General features: G+C 50.2%; 1 protein-coding gene across 1 annotated transcript in view; it reads right to left on the reverse strand.

Moving 5' to 3' along the window:
* KLHL18 (kelch-like family member 18) overlaps nt 1-8328 on the reverse strand; it is a 14580-nt gene extending 6252 nt beyond the window's left edge. The window contains exons 1-5 of the mRNA XM_010283840.1: nt 8305-8328; nt 5054-5184; nt 4735-4875; nt 2313-2511; nt 54-214 (exon numbers count right to left, since the gene is read on the reverse strand). Of these exons, the coding sequence (XP_010282142.1) occupies nt 54-214; nt 2313-2511; nt 4735-4875; nt 5054-5184; nt 8305-8328 (656 nt within the window). The remainder of the gene's footprint in view (nt 1-53; nt 215-2312; nt 2512-4734; nt 4876-5053; nt 5185-8304) is intronic.
* Between the last annotated feature and the right edge of the window lie 4075 nt (nt 8329-12403).

Genomic DNA, 12403 nt, shown 5'->3' on the forward strand with positions numbered 1-12403 from the left:
CCGGAGGGCCCCCATCCCCTGGGTGCTTTTCTTGCCCCATGTCCAAGCCTCACCTGCATTTGTGGCAGCAACGGACCAGGTCATCTTGTTGCACGCGGTCAGTGAGAAACTGAGGTCGACAAAGGGGTAGGCGGATTTTGGACAGGAGCTCGGGTAGGAATGACTCTCTCTGGTTTCGGTCATACCGTATCCAGGCTAATGCAGCTTCAAACACCTGTGGAAGAGATGCATGAGAAGTTGGAGTTCTGGTTTTTTTTTGGCAGTTGTCTGATGGAAAAGAAACCACATCTTGACAATGGTCTTCCCTTGATCTCAGATGACACAGTTTCAGGACAGAATGGTGATGCTTTACATTGCACCCTCCTGCCGCATGATGCTCGGGGTGGCTTGGCTTTGGCATTGCTTTCTGTGCCTCCGACTTAGCCTGCAGTACGCTGATCTATGGTCCCGTGGGATGGTACATTTAGTACGAACGTTTGCAGGGAGACGAGGGAGCTGGGAAGAGAGTTTTGTTGGAGGAGGTGGGACAGAATGCAAAACTTTGTTTCTGTAGCATCAAAAAAATCAGCAAATCGAAGAAGAAAAGAGAATGGTGCTGTTCTGTGAAAACCAGAAGACAGTTTTGATGAGAGGGTAACCACGCAGTAGATGCCTAGAGCTGAGCTGGCCTCTCCAGGCTCCCTTCGCAGACGCTGGAGAGGCAGACCTCTTCAAAGCACAGTTCACCTGCCCCGTTTTGGGTGATTCCAGATTACAGCGGGAGCCTGGTGACTAGTTTAACTGGAGAGACACGCTCCTTGGTTCTCAGGAGCCTCACAGTTAAATCCTGAGCTGGGTTCTCTTGCGCTTACATCCAGATGACTACATCCAAGTCCCGTCACTGTCGCCCAAGGCGGAGCTGCCACGGAGCGCAGCGTCCCCAGCAGTCGCACCGACCAGGAGTCACACTCCAAGGCCAACAGCACACACTGCAGCCTCACGGCTGTTCACAGGTTCAGCTCAGGGAGATCACAAACGCACAGCAGTCTCCCAAAAACTGCAGGAGAACTGGTCACTGTGGTCGTGGCCACCACCTCACAGGAGAGCTGCCCTCTAAACCAGATTACACATCCACTTTGGGTGGTCTTTTATTGCAACGTGTGGTGATGGAGAAAACCCCAGCTGTGCCACTGACCAGAACAAAATTGTGAAGTCCTTATTTAACAGTGGAGATCTGGAGTCTCTCATATCCCCTCTCCTGGGGCTTTCCAGAGAAAAAGTACTTCAACAGGATCATGGTTAACTTAGAAAAAAAACTTAATGCCACTCTATGAGGTGCTTTATGACCAGCAGACAAGCTGCACTGCACTAAAATACTGCCATTTCTGAAGAGCGGGCTGGCAGCTGTCAGGGCACGAGGAAACATCACCAGGGACAGACTCTTTGGACTCTTACCTGCTCCACAAGGGATCCTCAAACTTGGAAAAAACCAGCAAGAGACAAATTTGTGGTATGATATTTGTGGTATGATATAGCAATGTGGCTGGAATGTGAAGCAGATTCCCCTCCTGCCCCATTTCAGACAGCCTGATTAACAAAGCCCTCTCTTACCCTGCACGGAGATAGCTGTAGGCTTGCTTTTTGTTTGTCACCTCCTTACTCACCTCCTCAGAAAGAGCAGGACAGATTTCCTGGCTCCAGACCAGGTTCTGTTCCTCCTGCAGACTGTCAGCCCAGCACCCATAGATTCTCAAGGCTCTTGAAACGACCTAAGGTTGCTTAGCCCTACTTTCTGTTTGTTTCTAGGAACAAGACAGTCTAGAGGAGCCTCTTGACGGCAAATTCAGTGGAACAGTCGTTATAAAGTGCTGCAGCACTCTCAGCCAATTCTTTACACCTCAAAAGCACTCCTCTGGACTTGAACACGAGCTCTGTGGGGAAGGGCTCCCTGCTACTGCCCACGGCCTCAGCCTCTCTTCCCCAGGACCAGCAACTTATCAACAGTTAAGAGGCACAGCTGAAGGTCCTCAGGACCCACCAGGTTCCACCTCTGTCACCAATGAACAAAAACACCTCAGAACAATATTTTGTAAAACCTATGGTCCGAGAAACGCTACCAGGCATTTCTCAGAGACAGGTTAACGTTGGCAGCACAGGCAAGAAGTGGGGCTCAGGGAGTCATCATAGCTCTGTCTGGCACCTCTTGGTGTCCCCACTGTGCTGGGACGTCTCTGCTTCATTCACACCAGGAATAGGGTCATATTCCATTCCGCTCCTACGAGACCAAGAACCCTCCAAAGGAAAGGCTACCTCTGCTGAGACTGGGTACACACCTGCTCTTCAGACTTCACGTTGAGCTCATCCCTAGAAACGAGCTCCAGGACATCTTCAAAAGGCAGCGCCAGGAACTCTTCAGACATGGATACCTCCACGAAGTGCTGATGAATGAAGCTGTTGGCAGCGTCGTACAGCACCGCACACATCATCGTCTCTGCAAACTGTCGCACTCCCAGACAGTTCTTCGGGTGAAGCCTGGGAAAGGAGAGGGAAGAGGAGAGCAAAAGTAACGTCAGTTTAATGGAAGAATGAATTACAAACACGTTCAGAGAAGCAACACAAGCCTGAGAGGATACATGACGCAGTGAAAGCCACAGCTGTGTCCTCTTCAACGATGGCAGGTTCCAGCTCAATGATCAGCGTATCTACGCAGAGGTCTGGAGGTGAATCCACAGCAGAGCCAGAGGACGGAAACCACAACTTAAAAATCTCTCCCGAGGCCTCACAAGGAGCCACTGGACAGACTCAGCTGGCTCTGCGCAAAGGCTGCGGGTTGTCAGCTGAGGGGAAGCGTGAGGCTCTGCACAGCAATCCCTCCCTCCCACATCTTGAGGTGCCTAGGCTGTACATCTAGCACCTTTTTTTTTTTTTTAAACTCCAGTATTGAACAAAACTGGATTCAAGCACATTGCACAAATACTAGTCATCAGTCTCCGTTTTTCATCTGTAGTACTTAGAAAAGATGCAAGAACAGCACCTGTTACAGCTTCATAAAGCCATTTCCTGGGATTAAGGAGGTTTTATCACCAAAGATGCTTTTGCAACTAGAGGTTAGACAGTAAGAAGTACCGCTGCAGATCCGAGCCTCTCTCCAGCACAGCCAAACAGCCACTGCATAAAGCTGCTCAGTGGCATGAAGAAGTTGGAGAAGATGATATTCATTACAACCATGAGCTCTACAGAAACAAGTATGTCCTAGACACTCTCGTCCAAACAAGAAGCCCTGCCCAGTACAGACACGTCACTGTTCAGCAAGAGCCAACAGTTGTGTTGTCTTGTGGCGCTAATCATCAGCTACTGAACTAAATGCCACCTATATGGAGAAAATACCTTTGGCTCTGGTGGTTCCGGTGTCTAACGGTCTGCAAAAACCAGGCTCAGCTGTTGACGGCAGTGTCCAGATGCACGTGAGGACGTGACATCGCTTGCGCGCGCTTTGGGGAAGCGCCCTCAGTTACTGCCCTGTACTGTGCTAAGAGCGAACGCACAGCGCTGACGGCAGCGGACTTCGCGCGAGGACGGCTCTCAGGGCTCACACAGCGCTTGGTTACGGCACTACGGACCCGTCTGGGCACAGGGGCCTAGAAATATCCCAAATCTTCATTCCATTTAAGACTGTGAGCTCAGCGTGCACGCTCCAGCTCTTCAGGATGGTCAGAGTCCATCAATTTTCTTGTTATTAAATCAGAAGTGACAGGACTTCATTTGGGACACCCAGTTCATCCTCGTAGATTTGGGAGAATTGTGGCAGCTGAACCCAACAAACCCAATCACCTCGCTATATCTAGATATAAATACAACTACCTAAAGGTAGCAGGCATGCAAAATAATCAACACAACCCACCCCTTTCCAGCTTAGCGTCATATCCAGTACCTCAAACAAAATGTTTTTGCAAGAAAAAGGAATACTCTGTAATGTTACATAACAAACTGCAGAAACTCAGGATGCACAGGGGACTGAAAATTAAGACATCTTAAACACAAAGGAAAAAAACATTTTTTCTCCCCAACCCATGCTTTTAGGATACCTCTATTTAGAAGTAAAGAAAAAGAACTGGCTGAGATGTTCCATTTATTTGGTAGGTATGCTTAATATCACGCCACAGACTACACTGAACAGCTGCAGAGAAATTAGGCTGGGGAAACGAAACCCTTGGCACGATCTGAAAATGTGTGTGGTACGTTTCCAAAGAAGAGCCCAGCTTTTTGGTTTCCAGATCATGCTGCTGGAACAGCCTTGCAGCCAAACACCAACGAGGGAATTGAAAAACCTGGGACTGATTTACGGCTCTGCTATAGCTTCCTGTCCAGATCCTTGATTGAGTCCCTTTGTTCCTCCCCCGACACACGCAACAGCAGAAAAAGTAATTACTGCGAGGATGGGTTCATTAGCAGTAGAGGCAGTCACGCACCGATGGGTAACCAGCTAGCTAACTCTGAAGAAGGGAAATACTTACACAGTTTTGCTCTAGGTATTAATTCCCATGGCTGGCCAAGGCCTTACACTGTGCCCCAGCTGCAGCATCTTGTAAGGCAGATAAATTATGGGCAATGAGGATGGCGAGGCTTGGGAGACGCCGACCACCTCCTTACCATGCTGGCAGGAGACATCCCACTTATTCCCAAGCGGGGACACGGATGACTAGAACCTTGCCGCGGTTGGGGAGCAGCAAGTACAGCCGCAAGACAGCTCCTTACCTCTCTCTGAGGAAAGTGCAGCAAGCATCTTTGATGTTCTGCAGCTGAAGGAAACTCGCTCCCATCAGCAGAGACTGGACGTTCTGCTGATCTATTGCCAGGTGACCGTTGTAGGCAAAGTTGATCAGAGCCTCAAGCGCACTAAACAAGGGGAAGAAAGGGCAGAATTTAGTAACAATTAACCTAGCATGGGACCCTGCTAACAGAAAAGCCTTCCCTGGTGCCATTCACACAGAGGGTAGGCTTTCAAGCTGTGCACGCAGTGCCGAGCGCTCGCGGTCGCTCTGCATACCCTCGCTCACGTGCCTTGGGACGTTACCTGGGATCCATCCCCTGCATGACAATCTCATCCTGCTTGCACTCCATCATGTCGTTGGTGAACATGGCGTGGAAGTACGGGATCGAAGCTGCCAGCACGATCCGGTGAGCGCTGAATTTATGGTCCCCTACCTAAAAGGGGAGAAAAAGGGAAGGAGGGAAGATCAGCACCACCCACCATCAGCCACAGGGTCCGCGTGGTTCAGTGCGGCACAGCTCCGCCAGCCCAGCAGTAGCAGAGGGCTGGAGTTGGACAGTTTCCGTGTGCAAACAGGACAGCAGCCTGTCTCTTGAATTCCAGCTTTTGAATCCAGTTTTCCAGCCTCCTTATAAGGCACCATGAGTGGTCCATGGGGCCAAGATATAACAGTATTACAGCCCAAGAGTGGGTCGTCTTCAGCTTGCTACAGAGAACGGCCAGGTCCACAGAACCACGCGTTCACACAAATCCGCTCTCTGTTCAACTGCGCACACGAGTTTCAAACCCAGGTCTGCTTCCCCCAGCTGCTCGGGGCAGAAAAGCTCATCCATGGCCCTGGTAACACCCTGCCCCTCACAGCTGGCGATGAGCGATCCCACGCGGCCCGCCTGATCCCAGGACACCCCGAGCACAGCCGCGATGGCTCAACGCGAGTCCTGGATTCCAATTACCCTGCAGAACTAAAAGCTGGGCGAAACGGCCACCCGTTTCCTTTTCTGTAGCTCTTCCTTGGAACTGATGACCAGCTTACAGCTTAGACCCCATGCACTTCTTCTCGGGCAGCCATCCCGTACCTTCAGTTTACGCTCAGAGCCAGTCACCTTCACTGTAACCTAGAGGCTCACGGGCTCATCTTCTTTAAATCCCTGCAGGTTCACTTTCACCAGCTTTGTTATACCTGCTCACGTTCGTACCCTCTGAAAAGCCCTCCCGAGCCATACGGCGCGAGGCTTGGAAGGGGCTTCTTGCACCCCTGGTTCCGCTTCTCACTCCTGCAGATGCTGTACAATATTTTACCCTGTTCTGAATTACACAGGTCTTTGCTCCGACTACTTCTTTTTGTTGGTTCAGAGCTTTTCTTCCCCCAATTTCCAGGCTAACATGAGTCACACCGGTCTATGCCCATCTGAGCTTGTGCAGAACTGCCCTTTTTCCCCGCTTAAGCAAGATTTTCCCATTTGAGCTTCGTTTTGCTGAGACAAACAAGCTGGCACAGCAGGTCCTCTTAGTCTGCAGGTCATCCAAGCAGCCCTTCTCTTCTCCTCTGCAAAAAAAGCTTCATCACCCTTTCATGTCTAGGCAGCTTATTAACAAAAATGTTTGCATTCGAGGTTTTCACAGCTCCCAACAGTGCCTTGCCTCTCCCTCTAGGCCCAGAGCTCTCACACCCAGTAAAGACAACTTGCTGGGAATTTAGAAAGCAAAATTCCTGACACATTAAAAAAAAAAAAAAAAAAAGAGGAACTGGGCACTACACAAGATGCATAAGCAAGCAGGACTGTTGTGTTTTTTTTGTTCCTTTTTAAACAAAAGCCACAAACGCTGTTACAAGATTTTTTTATTTCAAGCCAGCTTGACCACCTGGCTGCTGGCTCTGCGTGCCTGCCTGCACAAGGACTGGGCTTCGCAAACACTTCGCACGTGGTCAGCTCACAGCGCTGCGTGCCTGGGGTGCAGGGGCAGGTCTGCTCTGCCCGAGCTTCCCAATTTAAAACTGTGCAGCAAACACCCAGTCAAATGGCTTCCAAGGCTTGCTGCAGCCTGGCAAGGGCAGGGCCACTTTCGGAGAGCTTTGCCTCTCTCCTGGTCAGCTTCCGTGTGCCTGCAGCCCTGCCCGTGCTGTCCACTGTGCCTGGGCTACCTGGCAGAAACCCCGCTGTCCTGGATTTTGCACAGTTCCCAAAGCCCAGAGCAAAAGCAGCAAGTGAACTGGTCTGTACTACTACGGCTCATGGGAAAAAAAACCTCACTTGTATACTTGTACGGTGACTTCTTAGCTCAGGATGGGTAAAGGTCAGTATCACTCCCCTCCAAGAACCCAAAACCACGTGTGAAACATCCCAGAGGCTCCAAGACTCGAGAGCTGTCTCACAAATACCAGCAAATACTCTGCTGCTCAGTTCCCTTCTCCGCTAACTCAGTCCTTAATTTATATCACGCTTTACCTCCAGCTCCTGCCCTCCTGTGCCGGCATCGAGCAGGAGGAGACGAGCTCCCGAGACAGCCGAGCAGGAGCCAGACCGCGATGGGGATACTGGCGGCAATGAGGGCCTGCTTGGCAGACCAGGGCTAAGATGATGTCCCAGCAGAGAGAGGGAAGAAGCAGAAAGAATAAGGTAACACAAGGAAGAGGACAGATAGTTCATAGCAGCGAGCTGGTAGGGACAAGCATGGAAGTTAAGACAACAGCTCTGCCAGTGCTACAGCAGCAAGAGCTGGGCCCGTGCTCCCTGGGCGTGCAAAATCATCACCAGTTTCCTCGTGCGCAGGCAGTAGGACGGGGCATCCCTGGCAAAAGGAGCCGAGGCTGCTAGGACACGCAAGGGAGCCCACGGGCGAAGAGGGGACCGAGCCGAAGGCCACAAGCCCCGTCCTGGTTTACGCAACGGACATTTGCCACACGGGGTTCCCCACCCTGACTTTCCACAGCCTCCTGTACGCGACAGCAAACTCCGGCCTGGCTTCTCTAACGTGAGATGCTTAAAACTACTTATAAATAACACTAAGTTTAGTGAGAAAAACCTGTAAGAGGAAGGAAGCGGTTCGAAAACCTGCGCACCCCTGAAAGCTGGTAAAACCTCGCTGTGTCCACGGCTGCGGGGTTTTCGTTTCCTTACTCCGCATGGCTGGCTGCCAAGTCGAGCCCGCGTGTGCACGAGCGACCTGGCTCCCATTTCTCTCTCCACGTGAGCTAGCGTCCGAGGCGCTGCTCGCGAGAGAAGCGCAAGAGGTGCAGGAGTAAGGCAGGTAAATAAGGAGACTTGGGCGCTGAAGCTCGCTGTTTGGGACTTCTCGCTGGGGAAAGGTTTACATACGACCCATCGCAGCCTGGTTGACAGCGATGACTAACTCGCTGCGCAGCCTGTCCACGTTCCAGCCCCGAGGCTCAGAAACACCGGACCTGCTCGGCAAGCTCCGGCACTTCCCGGCCCCTTCCTACCCCGTGGACGAAGCGGCTCCGCCAGCCGTGCCTGCAGCAGCTGCTCCTGGCCCAGCCCGATGAGGAATAAACACCGGCGAAGCTAACGAAGCGGGTCTCGTTCTTTTCATACCTTAACGTCGTACCTCTCGTGCATGACGCTCGCCAGCCTGGGACGTCTCGCACGGACCCAGCAGAAGCTGCGGGAGAGCTGGGGGAGCTCGGTGGCAGGAGCTGGCCTGGCCTTGCTGCTTCCCCAGCTCCTCGCTGCCACGTGCAGAGCGAGGTCTAAGCGTTACCAGTGTCACTTCGGAGCCGGGGGACTGACACCGCTGCTAAGGCAAGAGGTACATGCCCACAGACAGAGCCTGCAGCACACGAGAGGTTTGTTCCTTAGTCAAGGGCAAGGGGCTGATTAAAAACTCCAGGCTATTTTCTTTCATGCAAGATGTATTTCTTCTTCAAATTTCTGCATCTTTTGGTGCTGAAAACGTTTTCACCTGAAGGGCAGAAGAGTGCAGTGCTGGAAGTCACGACCAGGAGCTGGCTTGCAGCACCCAGCTTCTGCGGGAAAACCCCTTCCTGGGCTTCTCAAACATCCCCAAACACAGGAAAGCTCCATTTTTGCTTTCAATATTTCTCTGGCTTGAAACAAAGTGAAAGAATGAGGCCTCGTATCGCTAAAATTCTGAAAGACCGGGTGCCTGGAAGGAAGTCAGCCCAACTGCAATATTTACTTTGATTTAACATCTCTTAAGTACAAGACGTGTTCGTCTGAGTGTTCCCATCCAGGCAGTGCAGAACGTGGTTGAGTGTGCAAGAAAAACATTTTAGTTGAATTTTGTTTCCACCCAAGCAGAGTTTGCCAAAAATCACAGGTATTCAAGTGTCGTTTCACCTTTTAAAAAATAAAAAGTAGTATTAAAATTCAATAGGCACCTATTAAAACACTACACCTGCTTCAAATGCATACAGTGATCCTCTAGGTATAACCAAAGTTAACCTTATAACTAAAGCTAACACCAATTTCAACAGCAAGGTTATATTTACTCAAACAAGTCTACAGTGTTACCCAACAATGAGAAAAAGCTCCGTTTCAGAAAATAACTGTAAAGTACCAAAGCAACTTGAAATTGATTTTAAAAATAGATTTAGTTTCAGAACAGTGTTGGATAGCCATCTAAGCCATGGTTAAATTCACCGATTTCAGTGGCTGGGATTTACCCGGTCTGCTGTGCCCGGAACCCTCGAGCAGCTCGCCAGCGCCGCTCACGCTTCCCTCTCCGCCCAGGGCATGGTCAGTCAACGCTTCCCACGTCCTTTGCCAGTGCTGAATTTCTCCACGTGCCATCGTGCCGTCACTCTGGGCAGCGACGAAGGACCACGGCACGTACACAGCCGCCGGTAACGTCACCACTGAACCGGATAAATGCTGTTGGCAACCGCCTGCCCGTTTTCTTCTGAGGAGCTCAGCGCTGCAGCTCCAGACCTCTGCGTCCCGCTCGCAGCACAAGCCTTTATTCTGACCTTGCCTCTCTGACGGATGCACATATTAAACTGCATCTGCACTGCCTGCATTTCTCCCTAGGAAAGGCAGAAAGGGATCAAAACACAAGAGATGCTTCAAGCTCCAAGCCCAAACACAGCACATTTTAGCACTGTCCAGAGTCCGGGCAGAGCTGAAGCTTTCCACCGCGCTCCAGTTTCAGGGATGCGTCGCTGTGATCTCACCCCACGATGCGCTGCCACCAACCAACCTCATTATAATAATACGCCGGGTTATTGCAAAAGCAATCATTTATAGGCATTCATCAAGATTCCCGATGGGTTAATGAGAGCTGTATCATCATGGGGGTGAAATACCTTGTGTCTGGGCAGCACCACCCTTCCGGCTTCGAGCCACTCAGCAGCTCCCAGGGACAGGATTGTTCCCCCAGTGGGGTACTCGCCCTTTGTTAAGGAAAGGGTTTCACCTTGGGAAATGCCCCATTAACAGATTAACTGCACTGGGGACACCCCTGCACGGGCAGGGCAGGGTGTGAACTAGCCAGAGTTCGTTTTGGTTACCTGCAGGGAAAAACCTCAGCTCCCCACACGGGGCTCGACCTCCTGCCCCGGCTCGGTTCCCATCTGCCTGTGGGGTGCAGCGGACGGCGCAGCTGAAGCCACGTCGTTCGCAACTTCTTCCCTTGCATTGGTGATAGCCCTCGCCTGACCTTGCTGTTCAGGGAAATAAAACGGAAATAAGCCATACAAAAAAGGGAATAATTTTCTGCTGTCATAGCAGGGGAAGGGGGAGGACTGGGACTGGCCCCTGTCAGCAGTGAGATCCATGGAGCTGCATCAGCAAAGACCTGATCCACGCTGCGACCGCCACCAGCTCAACAGAAACTATTTCCCGGTACCAGACAAGACAAAACCTACTATTTTTTAATATTTTTTTGTTTTAAACATGCTGCTGTAATGATAGAGGGCCCTCCCGGAGATTTATAAACTGGGATCTCTTGTGTAGAAGCTCTCATTACGTTCATACCATCAGCACTTAACGGCAAGTCCTGAAGGAACAACTAAATTTCTTGCTGCAGGTGAAAGACAGTACCCGTTTTTCCTGTAGAAGATGAGGATGAGCACGCAGCACATGTCCCCTCAATTCATCCTTGTGTCTGACTCAAAAGGTGCTCCCTGTCTCCAGAGCTAAATGATCTCCCTTCCTTCTGACCAAATAAATCTGCTTTCCTATGCCTGATGGAGTCACACTACAGTCACATAAGTCTAACAAGAAAGTAAAAAAGAGCTCACGCTCTTTTTTTTTTTTTTTTCAAATCTCTTTGATATTACTCCACCCTACCATTGACAGGTTTCCATTTGCCCAAAATCCATCACAGCCCTGCTCACTAATTCCAGGAGTATCAGCAGAACATTTAAAAAAAAAAAAATTTCTGCTTGAGAAAAAAACTGATTTTTGTCCTCACTAAGTGCAGCTGTCAGGGACGGTCTGCTCAGTGCCTGTTTTGATTTTATAGAGCAGCTCAAACTTGGCCACGCAGCCTTTGGAACTGGCTGCCCTTTCCATCCGTATTCAAGAGTCGTCTCAAATGAATGATCTTCCTTATTATTTTCTATTTATATACCGCTGCGTACACCCCAGGACTGAGGTATCCAAAGGGCAGGATGTCGCCACGCTGGAGAGCCAGCGGCTCCGGCAGCAGCAGCTCCCTGCCAGCGGCAGGGTTTTATTGCCTACCTAGTGTCATGGGGCAAACTGCCGACAAACCTCTATAAGTCGGGATGTCACCCAGTATTTGGCTTCCCACGCTCCGTGTCATCACGAGACATGCGTCTGGACCAGAGTCTCAGTTGAAGATTCCACCTTGTAGCTGAAGGTGAAAGCTCTCATTTGCAAGAACAGACCGTTTCGTGGCAATACCTGCGATGTTAGAGAAATCAGGCGCTCCCGTTGAGTTAGACACAAATCAGTGCGTTTATCTTTCACTTTTTGAACCTGGAGTTCAGGCCTGTCTCCAGGCACAAATGAAATCGCTACAAACTTAATCATATCCATATCACTAAGCCAGAATTAGCTGTTAATACTCCGTTTATATAAGCACCAAAAAGAGAAACTCCGCACCAGGAAGAGGCTTGAGGATAAGTCCTTCAGGCAGGACTATCACCCCTTTCATAGCCCGAGCAAAACAGCTTTACCCTTCAGACGATTTCCACCTTTATGCAAGGACGTGCTATTCTGCAATATATAATTTTAGGGGCCTTTCTTCTAAGGGAAAAGATACCGTTTACCAGAAACAAGAACAGAACCACTGCTTGCAAAGCATCCTTCCTGACCACAAATACCACAGAATTCCCTTCCAACGAGATCTCTAGAGGAGTAACAAAAAGCATGCTCTCCCTTCACTCCCACATCCACAAAGCGTTAACAAGCTCCAGGGTACAATGAAGCTTTCTCCACAGAAAAATGGTGTAGGTGTAATAAAGGCACCTATTGTTTTCACGACATCATTATGCTGCATAGCTGAGAAGTCTTGAGTTCTCCGCTGCAAAGATCTTGAAAAAATACATTCAAGTCCTGGAGAGGCCATAGTAGAAATTAAGCTGGCGTCCAAGCCATCGTAGCAAAGCTTTGCTAGGCAGAAGATAATGGATCAGTAAAGTTTAAGAAATCTTGTATCAAAATTCAGAGATTCAGACAGAATCATTTCGGTTGGAAAAGACCTTTA

This window comes from Phaethon lepturus, unplaced genomic scaffold (assembly GCF_000687285.1).
Source record: "Phaethon lepturus isolate BGI_N335 unplaced genomic scaffold, ASM68728v1 scaffold40903, whole genome shotgun sequence".
NCBI classification, from domain to species: domain Eukaryota; kingdom Metazoa; phylum Chordata; class Aves; order Phaethontiformes; family Phaethontidae; genus Phaethon; species Phaethon lepturus.